Below are 24,980 nucleotides of genomic sequence, written 5' to 3'. Positions count from 1 at the left end.
TTTTTTTAGCAGATGCTCTCTATTGGTCACTTCGGTGAAGCCAGCTGCTATACCGGAGAGACCCACGTGACAAGGAACTGACAGCAGCCTCCAACAAGAGAGGAATCAAAGTCCTCAGTCCAAACAGAGGAACTGATTCCTGCCCAAACCATGTGGGTTTGAAAGCAGATCCTCCCCCAACTGAGCCTTTGGATGAGACCACACAGCCTTTGTTGACATTTGATTGCAACCTTGTGAGAGACCTTGAAGTAGGGGACCCAGCTAAGCCATGCCCAGATTCCTGACAGACGGAAACTGCGAGATAATAAATGTGTGTTTTAAGCTGCTAAGTTTGGAGTAAATTGTTACGCAGCAGTAAATAACTAACATGCCAACCTTGTTATTTTATGAGGTTTCACTTGGAATGACCCAGGTAGGAGCGGAGTAAGGGAGGGCTGGTCAGACATCCCACCATGAGAGGATGTTCACCTGGGGTAACTGAAAGGATTGCCATTGTACCCCCTCAGGGAGCTAGAGATAGAGCAGGTTACTGTAAAAGGAGCGAGCAGACTGTTGGTGGGAATGTAAATTGATACAGCCACTATGGAGAACAGTATGGAGGTTCCTTAAAAAACTAAACATAGAACTACCATACGACCCAGCAATCAGCCTACTGGGCGTATACCCTGAGAAAACCATAATTCAAAAAAGTCGGGCTTCCCTGGTGGCGTAGTGGTTGGGGGCCCGCCTGCCGATGCGGGGGACGCGGGTTCGTGCCCCGGTCCGGGAGGGTCCCACGTGCCGCTGAGTGGCTGGGCCCGTGAGCCATGGCCGCTGGGCCTGCACGTCCAGAGCCTGTGCTCCGCAACGGGAGAGGCCGCAGCAGTGAGAGGCCCACGTACCACAAAAAAAAAAAAAAAAAAAAAAAAAGTCATGTACCGCAATGTTCATTGCATCTCTATTTACAATAGCCAGGACATGGAAGCAACCTAAGTGTCCATCGACAGATGAATAGATAAAGAAGATGTGGCACGTATATACAATGCAATATTACTCCACCATAAAAAGAAAAGAAACGAAATTGAGTTATTTGTAGTGAGGTGGATGGACCTAGAGTCTGTCATACAGAGTGAAGTAAGTCAGAAAGAGAAAAACAAATACCGTATGCTAACACATATATATGGAATCTAAAAAAAAGGTTCTGACGAACCTAAGGGCAAGACAGGAATAAAGACACAGATGTAGAGAATGGACTTGAGGACACGGGGCGGGGGGAAGGGTAAGCTGGGATGAAGTGAGAGAGTGGCACGGACATATACACACTACCAAATGTAAAACAGATAGCTGGTAGGAAGCAGCCACACAGCACAGGGAGATCAGCTCAGTGCTTTGTGACGACCTAGAGGTGGGATAGGGAGGGTGGGAGGGAGACGCAAGAGGGAGGAGATATGGGGATATATGTATATGTATAGCTGATTCACTTTGTTATAAAGCAGAAACTAACACACTATTGTACAGCAATTATACTTCAATAAAGACGTTTTTTAAAAAAAGGAGTGAGCAGAGACAAAGTTCAATACTTTTTCTTTTTGAGTCTTTTACCTAAAGTACCTAGAGCAGGTGCTAGAGACCAAGGGGAGTGGAATCCACTAACCTTGCTTAAAATCTGCATCCTTGAGGCTGCTGAGGACAGGGCTTGTCCTCTGGGTGGAAGAAGACTCTGTGATGGCCAAGATGTCACCTAGAGGGAGGCTCTGTGGTAGCTGATGTCCAACTTCCAAGACAAGAAGGAGACCTTGCTCTTGAGCTAACATGAAATTCCACCCAAGCAGCTTAGCACTGCTTACAGCACCATCCCTGTCCTGAACAAACCATTCAATCTGTAAGCTGCTAAAGAAAAATTATACATCTAAATCTGTCTTCTATGTTTGTTAAGGACTGAAAGAAATTACACTGGCTTACATAGTCTCTGTTGGAACCCATCTCAGCTGCCCGTCCTGATTATCTTTCTGAACAACTGTCCATATGCATCAGCAGAGCAAAAAATTACCAAATATATAAAAATACTCAGCGGTTTAAATAGAACATTCAGAGTAAATAATACTGAATGAAAAGCGCTTAATAAAAGAGCTTCTCCCTCCCCCACTTCCTGTGTATATATTTTTAACAATTCTTATTCTTACATTGTAACAATAAAGCAAGAGCAGGCTGTTAGGAAAACAAATAATATGTAACAATTCTTGAAGATAAAAAATACAATTGCACAACTGAAAAGAAAAAAAAACAAAACCCCAGCAGCAATGAACAAAGCTAGCTTCCATCTTGCTTTCTAATACCATTCCCCAATAAAAGGAATCTGCACTCTTTGGAGAAATGGCTGATTCTAGGACTGGGGAAGCAAATAGACAAGATGAGCCTGAAATATCTTACAGTACCAGAAAGTAATACAGTGCTCAGAAAACGAAAAAACCCACAGTGATAGGGTCAAAAGGGACACAGAAGACAATTCAAACATCTCCAAGTGGCTAAAGCTGGAGCAATTTGAGGAACCAAATAAATAAGGCAGTACTGGATTGTAACCCAAAGTGTAAAATAAATATTCATGAGTCCATACTGATACAAATAAATGAGACAAATCTCCCATGCAAAAGAATCCCAAATAATTTATGTAGATACTCAGCCCTCAAGAAAATGGAACACAGCTCCCTGCTCCTTATGTGTGGGCTACATATGGTGACTTCCTTCTACAGAGTACAGTATGGAAAAAGGAGAAAAGAATAACCAACAGTAAGAAACCTGACAAATGCTACCTCAGCCAGATGATCAAGGTCAACATAAGTAGAGATAAGTCATGTTGATGTGTGTACCTTTGATATGATGTGACAAAAACAACACTTGACTTCTGTGGTCTTCCTCCCAAAACACACAACCTCAGTTTAATCGTGAGAAAACCATCAGGCAAATCTCAACTGAGAGACATTCTCTACAAAATGCTTGACCAGTATTCTTCAAAACTGTCAAGGTCATCAAAAACAAGGAAAGTCTGAGAAATTGTCACAGCCAAGGAGAGCCTAAAGAGACATAACGGCTAAACGTAATGTGGTGTCCTGGATGGGATCCTGGAACAGCACAAGGACATAAAGGAAAAACTAAGAAAATCTGAATAAGGTAAGGACTTCAGTTAATAATAATGTATCAATATTGGTTCATCAATTGTAACAAATGTACCATGTACATAAGCAACAAATGTAAGATGTTAATAGCTGGGGAAACTAGATGTGGGCTATATGAGAACTTTCTGTACTATATTCACAACTTTGCTGTAAAGCTTAAACTGTTCTAAAATTAAAACTTTACTAAAGATCAAAAAAGAAGATGGAAAGATGCTGAAGTAAGGTATGGGGGAGAGTGAGCCTGAACCAAATAAGTTGGTTTAGGGTCTGACAGTGGGTGTCAGATTTTGGAGAAAGAGAAGTTGGATGGCTGTATCCAGGGTCAAAGAACTTTAATGGAAATGAAAGCTTTGGTGGAATTCTTAATTAATCATTTTTATAAAAATGGTGCATGATGGGCTTCATGAGCTCATTACATACTATTTGGAATGCACATTGAAAATTTTAAGTTAAAATATTCATTGATGGGGAAAAAACCCTCAATAGAGGCGTTTAAACAACAGATTGGATTCTGCAAATGATTGAATTGGGAATTAAAGGACCCAATCCAAAAGTTCCCCCAGAAATCAGGAGTAAAAACAATGGTAAGAAATTTAAGGGAAAAACAAAGGCAAGAAAACTAAGTTTAAGACATTTCAAAATATGTACAATAGGAATTATAGGAGGACAAAAATGAAGATTGGTGATCAAAAAACTAATAGAAAAGATTTTAACTGGAAGAAAGATTATGATCTTCAGATCAAATGGGCTATTTGCTGGTCAGGAGCAAAAAGAATAGCCACAACTACACAAATTCTGGTGAAATATCTGAGTTCCAAGGATGAAGATCACGTGGATAGGAAGAAACAAAAAGGTTTCATTCAGAGGAAGAAACCAACAGAAACTTCATGAAGAAAACAAAACTGAAATTATAGACTATTAAGAAATTAATGAGAACAAGCAAACCATACCCCAAAATACACAGGGCTGCTGTGTTCAAAAGACTGGCTTCTTATCTAGTAATAACTATGTGATCCCGGGCAAGTTACTTAACTTTATAAAGCTTCAATTCCTCACCTTTAAATAATAATATCAACTACTTCCATGGTGCAAATTATGTGCCAGACACGGTTCTAGGGGCTTTATGTGTATGAATTTATTTATCTCCCCTAACAGGCCTATAATGTAGATTATATGATTATCCCATTTTACAGGTGAAGAAATAGGAGCACAGAGAAGTCACATGCACAAGTTACAAATGGCAGCAACTGTAGCTCGAGTCTGCACTCATAACCACTACACTAAAGACTTCTTATGAGGCCTTATGGGGTGTTATGAGGATTCAGTGAGATAATACATGTGATAGTGTACTCAATAACTGGAGCTACTATCTGTTTAAAAAATGAAGCAAACATGTGACTTAAGGAGCTAGCAGAGGAACAATAAAATAATCTACATCAGGTAAGAAGGAATTAATAAAGGCAATAATCATTTATAACAGCAAAAATGCTAAATTAGAATAAGAAAAATCATACACAGTATTGATAAATAAAAGCATAACTTGATTCTCTGAAAATAATCAACTATACAAACTTTCCTACAAGTTTCACCAAAGAGAAAATGTGGGCAAAATGCACAATATCATTACTTTGTTAGCAAAAATCTGGGATCATCTTCTAGGAAAATGCACAATAAAAAAAAAAAAATCAAGAAGTGAAAAACCTAATAGAGCACTAAAAAGATAAAAAAAAAAAAAAAACAGAAAATGCCAGCGTTAACCTCCGAAAGTCATCAGAACCAGATTTTATGGGCAAGTTCTTATAAGAACTTAATTCGTTCAGCAATGCTTTTTTTTTTAAAAAAGAAACGGTTGTTTTCCGTCAACCTGATTTGCATTTTGTGTTTCACAGTCTGCGGAAGAACAGCTTAAGGTGACCTGGCGGATGTCCCTACCCACTGGCTGCAGTGCCGTCCTGGGAGGCGGGATGACTCGTCTTCAGCGGTGAGTCGCCGAAGAGGGCAGAGAGCCCCTGTGCCTGCAGCCCAGCCTGCCACCTCCGGTTGAGGGGCCGTAAATTTGGGAGCTGGAGCAGTCCGTTCACCCAGAAGTTCCTCCGTGCTCTCAACCTTTTCAGCTGTAGCCGGCTCTCCCTCTGCCATCTCTTCAGTGTCTCCGTAGACGTAGATCAGGTGTGACTTTCCGCGGGTGCTCACGGGAGATGGCGCCGCGCAGGCGCAGAACTTCCCCGGCAGGCATCAAGAACATCGGATGCACTGAGTGAGCGCCCTTGCGCATGTGTGAGACGGCAACGTCCACACGGCGCAGAGGAGAGCGTGCCTTACCCAGAGAGATGGCGGGGCAGGCCCTGGGATCAGTAACCACCGGAAGTTGCAGGTCCCAGAAGGCTGCCTGGATCTGGTTAGTGAAGTTTCCAGGAGTGAAGTGTCCAGCAATATGAGTGGCCGCACTGACTGCAACAAACTTCAGCACAGCCCACTGGCCAGTAGTCCTGGAGGATATGACACGACACCAGCAGGATTTTCAAAGGCAACAACGGCACGAGCTGCCGGCAGAAGCTTCTCCCGGTTCTCTTCAGATTTATGATGTAGATACCATTACTTTTTCTTGTGTAAACGTACCGTTCCATTTGGAAGTCAAGGTTGGTGCCACCTAACTGGGTTCCTGCTGCAAGGAATTTGAGGACATACCCTCTTTCATTTGCAGGACCTCAAGGGCTCCAGACATTGTGAAAGTTTCCCTTTAAGTTACGACAGGAACCCAGAACAATGCCACGCACCCCTGTCTAGGTAGAACAGAAAGGACAGCAAATAATCTAATTGCTGTGTACCAGGCACTGTTGTCACTGGGTTTGTGGAAATGAACAAGAAAAATCCCCTGCTTTCCATGGAGGCGTGAACACTGAAAATTCTCAGGCTGATGAAACTCTTACAAAGTATAGAGAAAAATGGAAAGCTTCCTAACGCACTTTATGAGGATAGGATAATCCTGACCAAAACCTGAAAAAGCACAGAAAAGAGAAAATTAAGAATGAACTTATGGATATAGATGATGCACGTAATGTATTAACACAACAGTTTCCCCTTCCAAAAGAGAATTTGGCCTTTCCGCTAATTTTTTAGTTCTGTTTCCCTGAAAACCAGATGAAGGTAAAATATAAACTGGGCCTGATTGGCAAAGTGTGTCTGGACTGGGAGGACTACCAATGAACTATAAATTCCTCACGGGGACATCACAGCCTTGGGCTCCCCTGAATGCAGGGGACTTGGAAGCCCCCCCCATTGGAACTTTTCCAAGGGATATTGACTCCTATGGGGCACAAGGCCTTTAAGCCACCACCATCCTATCCCCTTGCAGTGGGAGTCTTGCTACTTCACACCTGAGCCATCTCATGTGGAGGGCTAAAGGAATGGCTCCTGGATGACCGCTCCCATGGAGAGAAGCAACCAACGCTGCCTTCCTGCAAATTATGTCCATCCTCTACCCTTTGGAGGAGGCAGGTACTGAGTGTGACCTAGGATAGTCTTGTGAGTCTGAATGTTTAGCTGAGTCCACATTTAGCTGAATGTTTGATTAAGCCTAGGAAGACCTCCCAGTGTGCATTACAAATAAAAAATTCAAAATAAAGGAATAGCAAATTGAATCCAGCAATGTGTTAAAAAGGTAACATAGTATGACCAAACAGATTTTATTCAAGGAATGTAAGGATGATTCAACATTTGGTAATCTATTAAAATAATTTATCACGTGAATAAGTGAAAAGATAAAACTCACGGTCCTGACAGGAACTTAAAAAGACACTCTGTAAAATTGAGAGACATTTCTAATAACTTAGTAAACTAGAAATACAAAACCATTCTTTATGATGAAATCAATAGCAAACATGATATTTAAATGGAAAACACTGAAAGTATTCCCAGTAAAGTGAAGAAAATGGCCACGAGGCTTGCTATGACAAAAATGGCATTTCCTTAATTCTAGCTGTGAAATAATAACAACAAAAGGAAACAAGACATAGTATTCTAAAGAAATTGATTATAGCAGCAGGGGTCAGAAAACGGGCTGACTGCTTGTTTATTTTTAAATAAAGTTTTATTGGGACAAAGCCAGAGCCGTTAATGTATGTAATGTCTCTAGCTACTTCCCTGCTACAGCAACAGAGTTGAGGAGTTGGGACAGAGACCATATGGCCTACGAAGTCTGAAATATCCACTAGCTGGACATTTAAGAAAAATTTGCTGATCCCTGGACTAGAGGATTATTATTTTCAGATGAGAACATCTACTTAAGGAAAAAAACCAAGAGAATCCATTGAAAATCATTAAAACTAATAAGAGGGTTCAGTAGTTGGTGGGTATAAGATAAAGATACAAACATTAATCATTTTTCTCTTGTGTTGGATTGCATCATTTGGCCTAGTTCCTCCCTCCTCCCCGTATCCATGCCCTTTGCCATATAACTGCTACATCTCCTCTCACCATGGGCAAGGTGCCCTGCTTCGCTCATTGATCAGCCATATGACTTGCTTTGGTACTGGCATGTAGGCAGAAGTGATGCAAGCAGAGGCCTGAGATGAAACTAAGCGCTGGGCTTTACTCCTACATGTCTTCCACTACACGAGAAGAACTTTTACATGGGATTATCCCAACGGTCTCAGGTATGTGGAAGCCAGGCCCAGCCTAGATTAACCAGCTCCTGCAAACCTGCAGATATATAAGTGAACCCAAACAAGATCAGCAGAGCTGTGCAGTCAAGCCCACCTGAAGCCCATAAATATATGTGAAATTAACGATTATTGTGGCATGCCACTAAGGTGTTGTGGGCTTTTGCTACATAGCAAAAGCTAACTTCTATACCTATAATATTAGCAATAACCAGTTAGGAAATGTAACCCTGCACTCAATAGCTATTAAAATAGAAAACACTTCATCTCTTTCTTTACCCTTTTTACCCAACTACCTACTCAACATGGCCCCTGGATGCTTAATAGGCATCTCAAACTAAACACGTCCAGAACAAAATTCACCCCACCGCAACTCCTCCACTCCAGTACCTGTTTCTTCTGCAGTCTTCCTTATGTCAGTTAATGACTCTTTTCTTTCTGTCTCATCATTTAGCCAGCCCACCAGCCTATCAGATCTAACTGTAAAAGGCGATCAAGTCTTCCACTCTTGTGTCCCAGCTATTCTCCATGCAGCAGCTATTCTTCATGACCTAAACTATAGGTCAGATCATGTTATTCCTCTGCTCAAAGCTCTCCGATGGCTCCCACCTTATTTCGAGTAAAATCTTAAGTCCTCCTCACCGCCTGTCATGCTCTATTTGATTTGCTTTCTGGTCCCCTCTCTGACCCCAATGTTTCCATTCTTTTCTTCAATCACTCTGCTATAGAAACACTAGCCTCCATGCTGTTCCTCCTGCATGGCAGACACACTCTATCCTCAGGGCCCTTGAGCTTTCTATTCTCACTGCCTGAAATATTCTCCAAGATATCTGCCTGACGCACTCACCCACTTTCTGTGGACCTCCACTCAAATCACCGTATCAGAGATTTAATACTGATCAAAATCACTGACCACCTTAAAGAACGTAACTCCCACCTTCTACCACTCACTGTTTCCTTACCTGCTTTTGATCTTCATGGCACTTATGACCACCTGACATATTACCAAGATATTTGTTTGCTTATTGTCTTTCTCTGCTTTCTAGAATGTAGGCTTCCCAAGACCAGATACTTTGTTTTGCTCACTGCTTTATCCCCAGAGGCCTAGAACAATGCTCAGGATATAATAAGTTCTCAATAAATACTGTTGAATAAATAGGTAGACCTAGGAATAAACTTCACAAAACTCTGCAAAACCTGTATGAAAAAAGAAATATAAAATTGAATTGAGGGAAATAAAAAAGGCTTGAATATATAGAGACATATCATCATCCTGGATGGAGAGATTCAATATTTCAAAGACATCATTTTTTCCTAACTTCAGTTTATATTGAACACAATCCCAATTAAAATCCTAATATGATTTTTTGGGGGAGGAACCTTATCAAAAGGATTCTAAAACCAATCTAGAACTATAAATGTTTGAAGCCATCTAAGGCACTTTTGAAAATGACAAGTAATAAGAAGCAGGCAGATATTCCCAACCATATACTTAGATATACAGAAGAGCCACAGAAACGAAAGGTCATGGTACAATAGCACCAATATAAGTAGACGTGTCATTGGGACGAATCGGAGAGTCCAGCTAAGCAGATAAATCCAGTTCACACTGCCAGCTGTGTGACTAAGGTGACTCTCAGCCTCTCTGAGCTTCAATTTCCACATCTATAAAATGGGACTAGTAGGGGCTTCCCTGGTGGTGCAGTGGTTGAGAATCTGCCTGCCAATGCAGGGGACGCAGGTTCGAGCCATTGTCTGGGAAGATCCCACATGCCGCGGAGCAACTAGGCCCGTGAGCCACAACTACTGAGACTGCGCGTCTGGAGCCTGTGCTCCTCAACAAGAGAGGCCGCGATAGTGAGAGGCCCGCGCGCTGCGATGAAGAGTGGCCCCCGCTCACCGCAACTAGAGAAAGCCCTCGCACAGAAACGAAGACCCAACACAGCCAAAAATAAATAAATAAAATTAAAAAAAAAATGGGGCTAGTAAAGATTGTCAAGAGGCCTGAGTCAGATAATATACATAAAGTGCTTAACATGTCACCTTGTATGTAGTCAGGGTTCAACAAATTCTAGTGCCTTCCCCAATGGGATCCAGAACAGGAGTTCTTATCCTTTCTTAATTAGATGGACACTAGTAAACTAGCCACAGCATAGGGGGTCCCACAGTCTTTAACTAATGTAGGGGCAGGTTTCAGGTAATGATGGGCTATGTCGATAGGAGGGTGTGAAAATTCCATTAACAAAGGTAGCCTGGATTGTTATTCACCAACAGTGCAGAGGAGAAGAGGGGAGGGGAGGGAAGAGAGGATGCTGGTCTCGGAGCTCTGGAAACTGCATAGGGGCCAGTCTGGGAGCAGTAGGCTCTGTGTCCTTGGGACCCAGAATTTCCTTAGGAGGGATAGATGCAAGGGGAGGGTGCTGGGCACCCAGCTAGAAATCACCTCCTTGGGGGAGAAGCCCCTAAAGGGATGACAGCACATCCAGTGGGGTTTGCCCCAGCACACTTGATTGAGAAATACTAACTTAGAAATAACTATTTGATTAAGAAATTAGTGCTTGAGGATTCTCATAACTAGTTATCGCTTGGTTGTTTACTGAAAAAAGGAGAATGGGTTTTACTTAGAAACTGAGTACCTTTTTTGGGGTGTATCATTTTGTGCTGTGGCTTCCTAGAACAAATCACCATTTTGTTTTATTCCCAGAGAAATAATCCATGACACATGGGTTTTTATCACAAAACAAAAATGTCAAACTTTATCTTTAGAACAAAATAACTGGTTGAGTATAGCCTTTTGTCATTTATTGTAAAATATGTTATCTATGCTAAATCTTGGTAAGCATCTTACTCTCCAATCTTCTTGATAAAATAGGTGAGTAATTAATTTCTGAGCTTGGTGTATTTCCTTTGTAAGAGATCATTTGCATACGTACATACATTTTGATACTGAAAGAAATCCTAGAAGCTAAACTTCAAAAGTTGTAGACTTTGCGTAGATAAACATCTGCTGTTTAATGGTGTTTTGAATTGCAGAGCTTCCATTTAAGTAATTTTAATTCTTTTCTTTTTTATAACTGAGTGGGTGGGGAGATGGGAAAGAACTGTTAAGAATAGTCACCTCTCTTTCTCTCTATCTGTTTCATCCTTTACAGAGCTGGAGTTCCCACACCTGATATGCCTTCCTCATGTAGTTCAATGAGAATTGAAAAAGAAGAAGAGATTAAAAAGTACTTCAAATTTCTCAAGGGACTACAGAACAGGAAGGTTTATTTTGTTCATTGCTGAAACACTTTCCTGGCTCAGGTTTTTAAAATGTTACATTTGCTCTTTTTTTGTTACTGGTCCACGGAGAATATGTATTGGTCATTTCGTAAATAATATAAATTTAATAAGCTTTTACAAGATTAAATGTATTCATCATTTATTCATTTAACCAGTAATTCCTAAATGCTTAATATAGACAGCACCCTGGGAATACAAATGAACAAGAGTCAGTCATCGTATTGGCTCTCATGGAACTTACAGCCCACAAGGAGGAATAGACCTTAAGACAGAATCATGCAGATTGCAAAGACTACTATGGTCATGGAGGGCTTCGTGGAGGAGGTGGCTTTTGAGTTGAAACCTGAAGGATGAGAATGGGCCATACATGGAAGAGCTGAGGAAGAATATTCCAGGCAGAGCTCAGCAAGAGCAATGGTCTGGAGGCTGGATATAGTAAGAAACCAGCATGACTGGAGGGTGGTAGGTGAGGGGAGAGTAGAGACTGGATCAGACCAGACCAAATTTCCAAATGGAAACGTGTCTCATTCCTGAAGAAGTATTCCAAATGGGACACTCCTATCCCTCCGTGAGGTAGGCCTAGGTGATCTGCCCCAGATTCCTGTGTGGCTGAGTGCTGATGGTACACTGATGCTTGGAAAGGCTAGATAACCTGCCCAAGTAGCACCAATGTCCCCTGATCACCTATCCCCAGCACCAGCTCTTAGGGGGTAGGTAGGAGGGTGGGTGACGCAAGGCTAGCTGGTCAGGCCAGGATTTGGCCCAGGAAGAAAAGGATGTTAGTTCACCCACTTTTCTTCTGACTTCAATATGCAAAACTGTTCTCAGTAAACCAGGGCCTACTTTAGATACCACTGATGGTGGGTCATGGCTACACCAAGAGAAGGTGTTTTGCTCCTGACACCATCGAGCTCATTCCACAGACAGCTGCAGGAAATGATGGGCCTCCAGCACTGCAGAGAATCAGGCAGCCGAAGATTCCAGGGCCCCCACACCCTTCCCCTCTGTATGGAGGGCTGACCTGAATAAGAGAAGGACAGTGGGAGAAGAGACACGTGAGTCACCAGCTCCTAGCTGTGCCCTTCCCAGGAGTGGGAGATAACAGATTGTATCTTCTGAAAATGAGGAATGTGGTATGTGAACTACCCTTTTTGGTAAAGGGTCAGATAGTCAATATTTTAGACATCACAGGCTATACGGTCTCTGTAACACATTCTTCTTTGTTTTTATCTGTTAATTATTTTTTAATAACACTTCAAAAGGATTAAAAACCGTTCTTAGCTTTCAGGGTTTACACTGAATCTGGCCAAGTAGGTTACAGTTTGTTGAGTCCTAAGCTAGACTACATTGCCCTGTCAAATTTCAAACTGAGGCTACTTAATCTGCATGACAAGCTGCATAAACATTTCTTTTAATCTTTACAAGAATTCTCTGAGATAGGCCTTATATGACAACCCTATCCCCATTTTCCACACTCATTGGTGTTTTATGGTCAGGAGATGGAAGCTTGGAGAGGTCAAGACATCCACCCAAGGCCATGTGTCTAACAAATGATAGAAGCAAGGTCTGAACCCAGGTAGTCTGTTCTCAGGCTTCCTGGTCTTAATCACAACACAATACTATCCCCCACCATTAACTAGAGATACGGCTTTGGACAAATCCATTCGTCTTTCTGGGTACAGCCCCCATCTGTGCAGTAAGAGGGGTCTTCCTCAGTGTGAGAGGCACACCTGATGCTGTGTGGAATGATTTCCATGGTTCATACACACAGCATTAAACAATGTTGATTCACACAGTGAGATGACTGTCCTTTCAAGTCTCTTAAATCTTCCAATGATGTCAGGGAAAAAGGTTCAATATGACCCTCGCATATCTTTTAACATCTCTCCAGCACATGGTAGTTTCCATTTCTATAACAGCTTTCCATTTTTACTGAGTTTCAAGGCTCAGCGTCTTCAGTAGGCGGTGATATCTAGCTAGAATTTAGTATCACTATTCTATTCTTATTGTTACTTTCTGGTGTTGCTTTCATGGTTTTATTGTTATTGTTTTTTATGATTAATTTCTATTTATGTAAAGTGTTAGTGCTGCTATTGCTGCAATTCTCTTTTCCATTCCTTCATGGTTATAAGATTGCTGCTGAAGCTCCTGCCATCACATCCATGCCCAAACTGGAACAAGGGGTAAGGGCAGGTTTCAGCTACTTTTATCTCCTAGTACCAAGAAAGCAAAAGAATTATACAGACATTGCATTGATCAGAACATGTCACATGGTCACCTATAGCAGCAAGAGAGGCTGAAAAAGTGAATGTTTGGCTGGACACATTGCCACCCTGAACTAATCAGGGTTCTACCATCAAGGAAAGGGCATAGATACTGGACTTAGTAATAAAAGTGTTTGCCATAGGCTGGGAAGCCTTTGAACCTTCTTCTTAGTGCCTGCAGAGGACAGGCCTGGAAGTTAGAGATGCGGGAGGATTTGGGGAACTAAGCAGAAAGCCAATTTCTTTTTCCCTTGTTTGCCACCAAGATAATGTGGCCACATAGAGCCGCCAAACACCAATGATCCATCGTCGCTCGTAAGGAACAACGTGCAACGAGAAAAGCAATAATGTCACACGCTCTTACAGTAGTAAGAGTAGTGGTGAGAAATCTTACGGGTTTGTCCCCGTGGGCCACTACGGCACAAAGTGCCAAGCAAAGTGCCTTTTCAGTCTCTATTATGTAGAAGATATATTTTCTTAAGCGCACACACCTCCAAATATGTACCCTAGAAACTAGGTCTGAAGTCTTATAAAATCTCAGTTTATGTGCACATTTCTTACTATTTCAAAAACTTTTCACATTAATGATTTGACCCAACAAGGATTTAGTGATGGCCCACTGTTCCCCAGGCACCTTCCCAAGTGCTAAGGATACAGGGGTGAAATAGACCCACAAGAGGTATATATCCTGATGGAAGAGGCATACAAAAAACACAGAGAAGCAGGAAAGCCAGAATATTAAGGACTGAACCTGGGAATCAGACTTCTGGGTTTGAATACAAATTTTGTTGCTTTCTGGCTGTGTGGATTTGGGCAAATTGTTTGCCTCTCTGTGCCTCAGTTTCCACAGCTATAAAATAAAATAATGAGGATAATTATACTACTTCCTTCATAGGGCTACAGTGAGACTGCTTCCTGGCTCATAGGGATTAGAACGACTTCTCCAAAGAACCAAGAAGCTAAGGGGCAGACAGCGTTTTAAAAGGTAAAAAAATGGGGATGACAAATTAGTACAGACCTCATTTGATGACTGTACACATTACATGGTTTAATTCCCATAAAGTGCTTAGAATTGTGACTGGTATGTAATAAGTACTCAATAAATGTTAACTATTATCTTATTTTGAGCATGGAGTTTTTACTGGCTGTTGCACAGTGCTATGTAAGTTCCCTAAAGACACTAAGGAATCCTCCAGGCCAGTTTTAACAGGCACTGTTGCTGCATTCTTGTGCTTAAGTTGAAGACGTCCTCCTTCAGTCACTTGTTCCAGGATGCGTTTGTGTGAGGTAGGGAATCTGGCCCCAAGCATGGAAGACAAGTTTAAGATTTGGAAGTAAAGTATAGTAAGATTGAGGTAGCAACGATGAGACTGAGCTTGCAAAAACCCTGATGACAGAACCGCTCTCCTGCACTATTTCTCATCCTCCACACCCGCCTTCGTCAGAACACCAGTGACTGGTTATTATATCAGCATTTATCAGTAAAAAGGGGAAAATACAGACCTGGGCCTTCATGGAAAGTATTTTCACTCTCACAACCAGAATCTCCTGCCTTCAAAAAAATTATTGTTTTAAGATCTTTAACTTTTCCTGCAGCAACTTGATACCCAACTGTTCGAAAAGCATCTTTTCTGAGGAATGGTATTTCGTGGGACAATGTAACATAGTCTTTGCCAAGTGACTCAGTTTGAGATATATACACACACAAATATTTTTTCGATGTCAAGTGGCCCAAGTTTACAGAGAAAAAGTGGGCATTGGTATCAGTTTGATGTCAGGGATTTTCCATGTTTGCAGGGCAGCTTTAAATACAACTTGATTTGAAGGCATTTGAAGGCCAAGCTCCAGCCCCTTGTCAAGATGCTCCTGGCCGTGGTCCTTGCCTCTGCCCTGCTCCTCTGCTCTGCCGCCAGCCAGACGTGTTTGACCTTTACAGGGATCAAGTATGTTGAGTACCTGATCAACAACCTGCAGGTAAGCTGCAGACGGGGGCGCCAGCGGGAAAGGCAATTATTGGACATTTAAGTGAAATATAAGAGGATGAAAAATGCACCACCCACCATGGGTTCTTGTTTCTCTACTTACTTTCTTAGGAACATCCATCTTCAAAATGCAACTGCAGCACCAATGTGAGTAAATGCTCTTCTAAGATCTTTCCAAACTAATTTTAGTTTTCACATCTGGAATCTTCACTCTGAAATTTCTCTTTCGCAGGTGACTGATTGTTTGTGTCTGCCCATTCCTTCTGTAAGTATAGTAAAAGAAAATAATCTTGATCATGTTTTTTTAAAGGCTTTAAGTCAAAATTAATTGTTCTATTTGATATCTGAAATAAGAAACCGTTACTTAGTTACAATTGTTACAGATTAGTAACAATTTTAAAAAGCTTTCAAAATCTTGAAATTCTATGCTATTGATATATACATTTCTTTGCATTTAGTCTCCTTGAGAAGTCTGAACACTTCAATATTTAAAAAAGAATCTTGAATGTGTTTTTAGATTAGTGGCCATGTGCACAATTAAATCAAACTGGGACTGAGAATATAACAAATGATATAGTTCATATCACAGTTTTCTAATCCATTTGCTGGTATCTCTAGGGTTGCAAAACAATGTAAATAAAATGACATCCTTTTGTCCTTCCACTGGCCTAAACTCTCTACATACTTTGCCTTCTCCCTGCCTCCCTCCCTCCCTCCCTCCCTATCCTTCTGCTTAGCTGATTTAGAGTGGCTATTGGAAGGTTTGAAGCCTGCCTTCCAGGAGGATAGGGTGTCTGAGATTGTGGGTGGAGGGAAAGTGAAAAGGGTTTCCAGGGAGTCATTCCCCACTTTGGTGGAGAGGAAGCGTGGCAGGAATTTCCTGGTTAAGGCGAGGAAGCAGCACCTACCCAAGGTGCTGTGGTGCTTGACTCTCTCACAAGCCAGGCCTGGGAGAACCCGAGCTTTTCACCACAGCTGAGGTCAGGTGTCACTCCCTATCACAGTCCATCTATTATGCCTTCTGAGGAGGAACCACACATTTATGGCCCAGCCCATTCCCTCAGTTTTTAATCCATGGTTTTGGCTGAAACAAGGGCAGCATTCAACTGGCACATCCCACCAGGCTGGTGTGGAAAGGCTTTTCCTTTCTCTGTACTTTCAAACTCACTATGCCAAGACTTGGAACAAGGAAGCATCCTTTGAAAAGTAGACTCAGCACTGGCTGTTTCCTGGGGTCCACAGGCCTCATGTTCCCTGGGGTGCAACATACTGGAAATCTTCAGGGAGTGTCACTGTGGGAAAAGGGCCTTACCTTGAAATATTGAAGATCATTTCCTAGCCTGACAAGGGACCTGTCTAAAAAATAATGCAAGTTTAGATTACATTGGTTAAATTAAAATAGCCTCTAAAAGCATTCTCTTTGTGATTCCTACTCAAAGCTGTCCTCCGAGTGTTTCTTTTCCTAAATCCTTGTTATTTACCAGGACAACTGCACCTCAGCATGCTTACAGGAGGGTCTGTCGCAGATGACCAACACCACAGTGAATACAGATTTCCTGCTGACTTTCAATCGGGTGAAGAAAACAGTTGAAGCCCTCCAGAACAACAAGTGTGGAGTGAGTGTGTTTTTATCTGTGATGTGCTCTGGTTAGTTATTTTTGTGTGAATGTCAATGCCAACTCCATCTGAATGAGAAAGGGTGATAAAGCTGGAACTGGTAGTTCAAGGTTGATTAGGGACATATAAGAAATTTAATTAGAGCAAGAGAATTAAAGTGAGATCTGCCCGGATGGCTCATTGTTCCCTCTCCCTTTAAAAAACACTCACCCCTGTGTTGGCTTTTACTTCTCTCCACCTCTTGAATAATGAAAGAATCTAGCCTGATTGTCATTAGAAGCTAAAATCTAGAGAATCAGGGCTGTAGGCCATACAGTTCTACATAATCTTAGAGATTCAGTTTGCCGAGTGGATATTCCGGCCTGTAAGTTAAAGTTTTCTTTCCGTCGGCCAAGGAGGTGTTTAAGGGAAGACACATCCACATCCACGTGGAAGCTTGTCATCTGCCCTAAATGTCCATCAGCGCGTCCTCTTCTTGAGCATACACCCTGGTCGCTGGAGGAGAGGGGAGGGAGTGAACTTTTTTCATTACCGTCACCCTGTGAGGGCCCCTCCTCGCTCAGCTACTGAACTGCGGGGGTTTCTGCCATCAACAGCATGCAGTTCTAAATGCTTAATATATACCGTTTCATTGAATACCTACCTTAATGACAACTGTCAGATTTACCACCCTCACGCTGTAGAGGTGGGCACTGAGGCTCAGTGAGGTTAACTGATTTGCCCAAGGCTGCATATTTAATAAGTGGCAGTGCTGAGATTTGAACTCTGGTCTATGGGACTCCTAAATCCCACTCTTAGTCATTGTGCTATAAAATGACCTTGGAAGGACAGCCAAAAAGGACAAAAACAAAATTTTAAGCCTCAAAGCATCCCAAGAAGATTTCCTCTAATGAGGAGATTTAGAGATTTAGGGCCACTTGATGTGTGTGTGTCTGTGTGTGTGTGGCAAGCAGATCCCTGAAATCCTACTTCAAAGTCAAGCACCTATGCCGCCTACACAAAATGTTAGCAACTCCCCATCCATTTGCTCCATGCCTCAAGCCCTCCACTGCCAGCACACCCCCACCCCCACTGACCATCCCCCCCCATCCACTCACCAGGCTCTGGGCAGGGTGGTTCCTGGGGCTGCTGGGTTCCATACTGTTTTAGTCACTCTGCCTTTGTCAACTTTTATCCCAACAGTCTTTTTCCTGTGAACAGCCATGCAACCAAACCACAACAGGCAACATGCTGACATTTCTGAAGACTGTCCTGGAAAGTTTCCAGAAAGAAAGGATGAGAGGCAGAGTGTGAAACTGAAATGTTATTTATTCTATTTATTGAATTTAGAAAGCCTCCTCTTTAAGTTGTTGCAATTAAAAAACCAAATAAGCCATGCTAAGTCAAAATCAGTTTTAATAGTTTGTTTAAAATTTTATATCTTTATTTTGGAATAAACAGATCTTGGAAAAAAACTCAAGTCTGGTCTCTAGGTGCTTATTTGTTCCTTGATGCTCAGAACAAAGAAAGCTACAAGTCTGTCAATGGGCTGATGGGTCAAATACTCCTGTAATAACAGTAAGACTCGTTATCCTCAACACAGACTTGAAGCCTCGTGAACCGTGTCTGGGCTGTTAGGAACAGGGCCGCACAGCAGGAAGAGAGTGGCAAGCGAGCAAAGCTTCATCTGCCGCTCCCCATCGCTCCCCATGGCTCACATTACTGCCTGATCCATCCCCCAGCCCCCCCACACCCCCATCTGTGGGGAAATTGTCTACCACGAAACTGGTCCCTGGTGCCGAAAAGGCTGGGGGCCGCTGGTTTAGAGGAATCTACCAAGGGCAGTATTTTTCTAGGTACTGGTAAAATTAAAATTGCTTCTCCCTATGGGGCTAGACCATCCTTTGGTACTTTTGGTGTCAATAATACATAAAGTTCAGAGCACCCAGAGCCAGGATTCCTCAAAGGGATTTCTGTCGGTTACAATGTCAAGAAATATCCATGTGACCTGCACAGCAAACAGGCCTTGGCCAGAGGTGAGGTTCTCTGATGATATGGGCAGTGTGGTCCCTGTAGCTGTGCAGCTCCGTTAGTGACGGGGGTGGCATGAAATTCGCCCTCCACCTGCAGCCACGCCCCTCCCGCATAGGGGAAGTGGAGGAGTTTTAGCAAAGGGGGCCCAGGTCAGGGGAGTGTTTTATTATTTGGTGCAGAAATGGTGGGTCCATGGGTACATCCAATCATAATTATTTTAGTCTTAGTTTTGACAGAAAGAGCCAAGTTTCTCAGTGATTAACTGATGGTGACATGTCTATCAAAGGGCAACAAGCTGGGTCTCTAAGTCCAGAGGCTTTCTGCTCACTGGTTTAAACTCTGTCTTCCCTCAGTGCTGAAGGCCATCAGGCACGTTGCAGGGGACACAGACCTCCATACAGACAGACAACAGTCATAGTCTGTTGATCCATCGGCTTCCCCAGAAAAGGGAAAACATCACATGGCAGGGGGGTGGGAGTGGGGTATAGGTTCTGTCGAGGACGTTTCCTCAGGACCTCTCATAGCATGAGAATTCGTGCTCCAGCTATTACTGTTTTAATGAGTATCTCCCAGCATCTCCTATATTATTTCCTCCCCGAGACGCACAGTCTGACCCCTAAGTGTCCTCAGTGCCCTTCCTCTTGGCACCCAGCCCCCAGCAACGGAGGCCTGCCCTGCAGGGTGAGTCAAATGCGGGGTCCGGCTGTGGCTGCTGTGCCGGCTCCCTAGCTGGCCTGCGGATTCCCATGGACAAAGCACTGAGAAAATGGTCTATCAAATAACATAGTGACTATTATTTATTAATATTAATCATGTAATGATTAAGCCCTTACTCTCTATGTACTAAGCATGCATTACCTCATTTAATCTCCTAGTAAACTGTAGGAGGTAGGTATTATTATTTCTGTTTTACAGATGAGGAAATTAAGGCTCAGAAACGTTGTGACCTTCCCAAGGTCCCACGGGTGGTAAGAGTTAGAGTAGAGATCCAACCCCAGCTACCTCTGATTCCAAACGCGTTGCTCTCTCCATCCTGCTCTTTTCTTACTCTATATATCGTGTCTGCATTGTGTTCCCTCTGACTACAGCCTGACAGTAAAAAAGATTCATAATAATAAGGGTCCACATTCCATTTTCCAAAAACCTGGGGACCAGAGAGCTTTCAGAATTCAAACTGTTTACCTGTTTAGAAAGAGAATACACAGTTCACACTTCTTACATTACACAACATCCATAGCAGGGCCTGGGGCAGGATCCTGTAATTAAACACATTAATATTCTGCAGAAAACAGAGGAGCAATCCCATGAGGTAGTCAGCTTTGGCAACCAAATGAATCTCAACAAATCTTGGGCTTTCAGAGCTGCTTGGATTTCAACATAATGATGAGGGATTTGTGGGCATTTCTTTAGCTCTGGCCCCACTTACAGAAAGGGGGGCCCTCTCTTTGCACTGGGCACCTCCAGGAGGGACGGAGACCTCTGTGGCTCCCTGGACAGCCCGCTGTGGCATCCAGGTTGTGGCAGCAGGGCCTTCTCCTCTCCTCTCCTCTCCTCTCCTCCATCTGGGTTTTCTGAATGACTGGCCCCAGACGCAGAGCTGTGCCACATTATACAACATGGTTTACAGCCTGCAGCCTTGGAAGCCGCCCCCTCAGCAATGCTCACCCCACACGGGCATCACAACAAGGACAGACGCTAGTGGTTGGTGATGGTTTCACAACACAACCTGGGGATGCAATCAGCTGTCGGAGAAGATGGGCAGAGAGATAGGCTGCAACCCACTGTCACAGCTTAGTCACCAGCAGAGCTTGGCGGTTTCCCTTGGCTTTTCTGCAAAGGTGGCGTTACCCACCGGATGCACCCCTGCAGCCAGCTCAAAGCAGGATTCTCAGGGCCTGCCTGTGATGAGGTGCCCTGTCATTGCTCTCCTTCCTGTGCCGGAGGAGTTGAGATTTACCTAGAAGTCACCTTGGAGAAAGGAGAAAAAGAAGGACTAACATTTATTGTTTGCTGTGTACCAGGCACTTGGTTAATGATGTTTTGTTCAATATCTAGTTGGATCCTTACAACAAGCCCATGAGGTCGGTGTAGAATTATTGTCTGCAATTATGCCTAGTGCATAGATGAGGAAACCGAGGCCCAGAAAGTTTACATGGTTACATAACTTGCCAGGGGCAAACTGCTCACAAGTGGAAAAGCCAAGATTCCAGCTCAGGTAACTGACTCTAGAGCTACATTCTTAAATCTGACCCACAGGAGGGTGTCGGCTCTCAACACAGACAGTCTCAACAACCTGGCTGCCTTGTCCAGGTTGCCAGGCCCCCAGCAGAGTTGTGCCCAGGAGATGCCAGAGCAGGGCACATTGTCACTGGCCAAAGCCAAGCCCAGATGCTTCTGGCCTGAAAGCTGACCAGTCCACATCCGTCTGTCTGTCTCTCCCTCTCTGCCCATCCATCCCATTTGAGGCAGGAGGATACTGTGCAGTCTCAGCCCTGCAATTCCTTTCCTACCCTGCTCCCCTCCTCATTCACCCCAGACCAACACCTTTCTTCCTCTGCAAAGGGAGCGCTCAGCGGAAATGCAAAGACCATTCACCCACTGAAAGTGTACAACTCAGTGGATTTGAGTATATTCACAGGGCTGTGCAACCATCACCACAATCTGATTTCAGAACATTTTCATCACCCACGAAAGAAACCCTGCACACATTAGCAGCCATTCCCCATCCTCCCTTCCCCCAGCCTAATCAACTAATAATCTACTTTCTGTCTCTACTGTATAAATTTACCTCTTCTGGATTCTTCCTATAATTGGAATATGACGTGTTCTTCTGGGACTGGCATCTTTGACTTTCCATGATGCTTTCAAGGTTCATTATGTTTTAGCATGTATCAGTACTTCATTTCTTCTTATTTTTTTAATTTTAATTTTATTATTATTATTTTGGCCACGCCGTGCTGCATGTGAGATCTTAGTTCCCCCACCAGGGATAGAACCCACGTCCCATGCAGTGGAAGTATAGAGTCTTAACCACTGACCACCAGGGAAGTTCCACTTCATTTCTTTTTATAGCCAAATAGTATTTCTTTGCATGGATATACGGCATTTTATTTATCCATTCATCAGTTGATAGACACTTGTGTTGATTCCACTCTTTGGCTATTATGAATAATGCTGCTATGAACATTCATTTAAAGGTTTTTTGTGTGAACATGTTTTCATTTCTCTTGGGTATATACCTATGAGTAGAATTGCTAGGTCATAAGGTAATGCTATATTTAACTTCTGAGGAACTGCCAAGCTGTTTTCGAAAGTGGCTGCACCATTTTACATTTCTACCCAGCAATGTATGAGGGTTCCAATTTCTCCACTGCTTTGTCATCATTTGTTATTATCTGTCCTTTTGATTATAGCCGTCCTAGTGGGTATAAGGTGGTCTCTCGTGGTAGCTTTGATTTGCTTTTCCCTTATAACTAGTGATGCATCTTTTCATGTGCTCATTGGCCACTTGTATAGAAATATCTATTCAAATCCTTTGCCCATTCTTTTTAAATTTTTTAATTTAATTTTATTTTTTTATACAGCAGCTTATTAGTCATCCATTTTATACACATCAGTGTATACATGTCAATCCCAATCACCCAATTCAGCACACCACCATCCCCCCCCCCCCCCCCGCTGCTTTCCCCCCTTGGTGTCCATACATTTGTTCTCTACATCTGTGTCTCAACTTCTGCCTTGGCCTTGCAAACTGGTTCATCTGTATCATTTTTCTAGGTTCCACATATATGCGTTAATATACGATATTTGTTTTTCTCCTTCTGACTTACTTCACTCTGTATGACAGTCTCTAGCTCCATCCACGTCTCAACAAATGACCCAATTTCGTTCCTTTTTATGGCTGAGTAATATTCCATTGTATATATGTACCACATCTTCTTTATCCATTCATCTGTGGATGGGCATTTAGGTTGCTTCCATGACCTGGCTATTGTAAATGGTGCTGCAATGAACATTGGGGTGCATGTGTCTTTTTGAATTATGCTTTTCTGTGGTATATGCCCAGTAGTAGGATTGCTGAGTCATATGGTAATTCTATTTTTAGTTTTTTAAGGAACCTCCATACTGTTCTCCATAGTGGCTGTACCAATTTACATTCCCACCAACAGTGTAAGAAGATTCCCATTTCTCCACACCCTCTCCAGCATTTGTTGTTTGTAGATTTTCTGATGATGCCCATTCTAACTGGTGTGAGGTGATACCTCATTGTAGTTTTGATTTGCATTTCTCTAATAACTAGTGACGTTGAGCAGCTTTTTATGTGTTTCTTGGCCATCTGTGTGTCTTCTTTGGAGAAATGTCTATTTAGGTCTTCTGCCCATTTTTGGATCAGATTGTTTGTTTTTGTAATATTGAGCTTCATGAACTGTTTATATATTTTGGAGATTAATCTTTGTCTATTGATTCATTTGCAAATATTTTCTCCCATTCTGAGGGTTGTCTTTTCGTCTTCTTTATTGTTTCCTTTGCTGTGCAAAGGTTTGAAGTTTCATTAGGTCCCATTTGTTTATTTTTGTTTTTATTTCCATTACTCTAGGGGGTGAATCAAAAAAGATCTTGCTGTGATTTATGTCAAAGAGTGTTCTTCCTATGTTTTCCACTAAGAGTTTTATAATGTCTGGCCTTACATTTAGGTCTCTAATCCATTTTGAGTTTATTTTTGTGTATGGTGCTAGGGAGTGTTCTAATTTCATTCTTTTACATATAGCTGTCCAGTTTTCCCAGCACCACTTATTGAAGAGACTGTCTTTTCTCCATTGTATATCCTTGCCTCCTTTGTCATAGATTAGTTGACCATCGGTGTGTGGGTTTATCTCTGGGCTTTCTATCCTGTTCCATTGATCTATGTTTCTGTTTTTGTGCCAGTACCATATTGTCTTGATTACTGTAGCTTTGTAGTATAGTCTGAAGTCAGGGAGTCTGATTCCTCCAGCTCCGTTTTTTTCCCCTCAAGACTGCTTTTGCTATTAGGGGTCTTTTTTGTCTCCATACAAATTTTAAGATTTTTTGTTCTAGTTCTGTAAAAAATGCCATTGGTGATTTGATAGGGATTGCATTGAATCTGTAGATTGCTGTGGGTAGTATCATCATTTTCACAATACTGATTCTTCCAATCCAGGAGCATGGCATATCTCTCCATCTGTTGGTATCATCTTTAATTTCTCTCACCAGTGTCTTATAGCTTTCTGCATACAGGTCTTTTGTCTCCCTAGGTAGGTTTATTCCTAGGTATTTTATTCTTTTTGTTGCAATGGTAAATGGGAGTGTTTCCTTAATTTCTCTTTCAGATTTTTCATCATTAGTGTATAGGAATGCAAGAGATTTCTGTGCATTAATTTTGTATCATGCAACTTTGCCAAATTCATTGATGAGCTCTAGTAGTTTTCTGGTGGCATCTTTAGGATCCTCCCTGCATAGTATCATGTCATCTGCAAACAGTGACAGTTTTATTTCTTCTTTGCCAATTTGTATTCCTTTTATTTCTTTTTCTTCTCTGATTGCCATGGCTAGGACTTCCAAAACTATGTTGAATAATAGTGGTGAGAGTAGACATCCTTATCTTTTTCCTGATCTTAGAGGAAATGCTTTCAGTTTTTTACCATTGAGAATGATGTTTGCTGTGGGATTGTCGTATATGGCCTTTATTATGTTGAGGTAGGTTCCTTCTATGCCCACTTTCTGCAGGGTTTTATCATAAACGGGTGTTGAATTTTGTTGACAGCTTTCTCTGCAACTATTGAGATGATCATATGGTTTTTCTCCTTCAATTTGTTAATATGGTTTATCACATTGATTGACTTGCATATATTGAAGAGTCCTTGCATCCCTGGGATAAACCCCACTTGATCATGGTGTATGATCCTTTTAAGGTGTTGTTAGATTCTGTTTGCTAGTATTTTGCTGAGGATTTTTGCATCTGTGATATTGGTCTGTAATTTTATTTTTTTG

The 24,980-nt window shown here is 42.3% G+C and overlaps 1 protein-coding gene and 1 pseudogene across 1 annotated transcript; one reads left to right on the top strand and one right to left on the bottom strand.

Annotated features, from left to right (window-relative positions):
• Window positions 1–5,057: 5,057 nt before the first annotated feature.
• LOC132518385 (small ribosomal subunit protein uS2B-like) lies at window positions 5,058–5,877 on the bottom strand (annotated as a pseudogene).
• A 9,342-nt stretch (window positions 5,878–15,219) lies between these two features.
• On the top strand, window positions 15,220–18,251 carry IL9 (interleukin 9). The gene is made up of 5 exons (XM_060146258.1): window positions 15,220–15,333; window positions 15,453–15,488; window positions 15,574–15,606; window positions 16,826–16,957; window positions 18,141–18,251. Exons 1-5 carry the CDS (start codon window positions 15,220–15,222, stop codon window positions 18,249–18,251), a joined length of 426 nt encoding a protein of 141 aa, XP_060002241.1.
• The last annotated feature ends 6,729 nt before the right edge of the window (window positions 18,252–24,980 follow it).

Source organism: Lagenorhynchus albirostris, chromosome 3 (assembly GCF_949774975.1).
Source record: "Lagenorhynchus albirostris chromosome 3, mLagAlb1.1, whole genome shotgun sequence".
In the NCBI taxonomy this organism is placed as follows: domain Eukaryota; kingdom Metazoa; phylum Chordata; class Mammalia; order Artiodactyla; family Delphinidae; genus Lagenorhynchus; species Lagenorhynchus albirostris.
The sequence above is the reverse complement of the archived record's forward strand: the minus strand, read 5'-3'. Positions and strand labels throughout refer to the sequence as shown.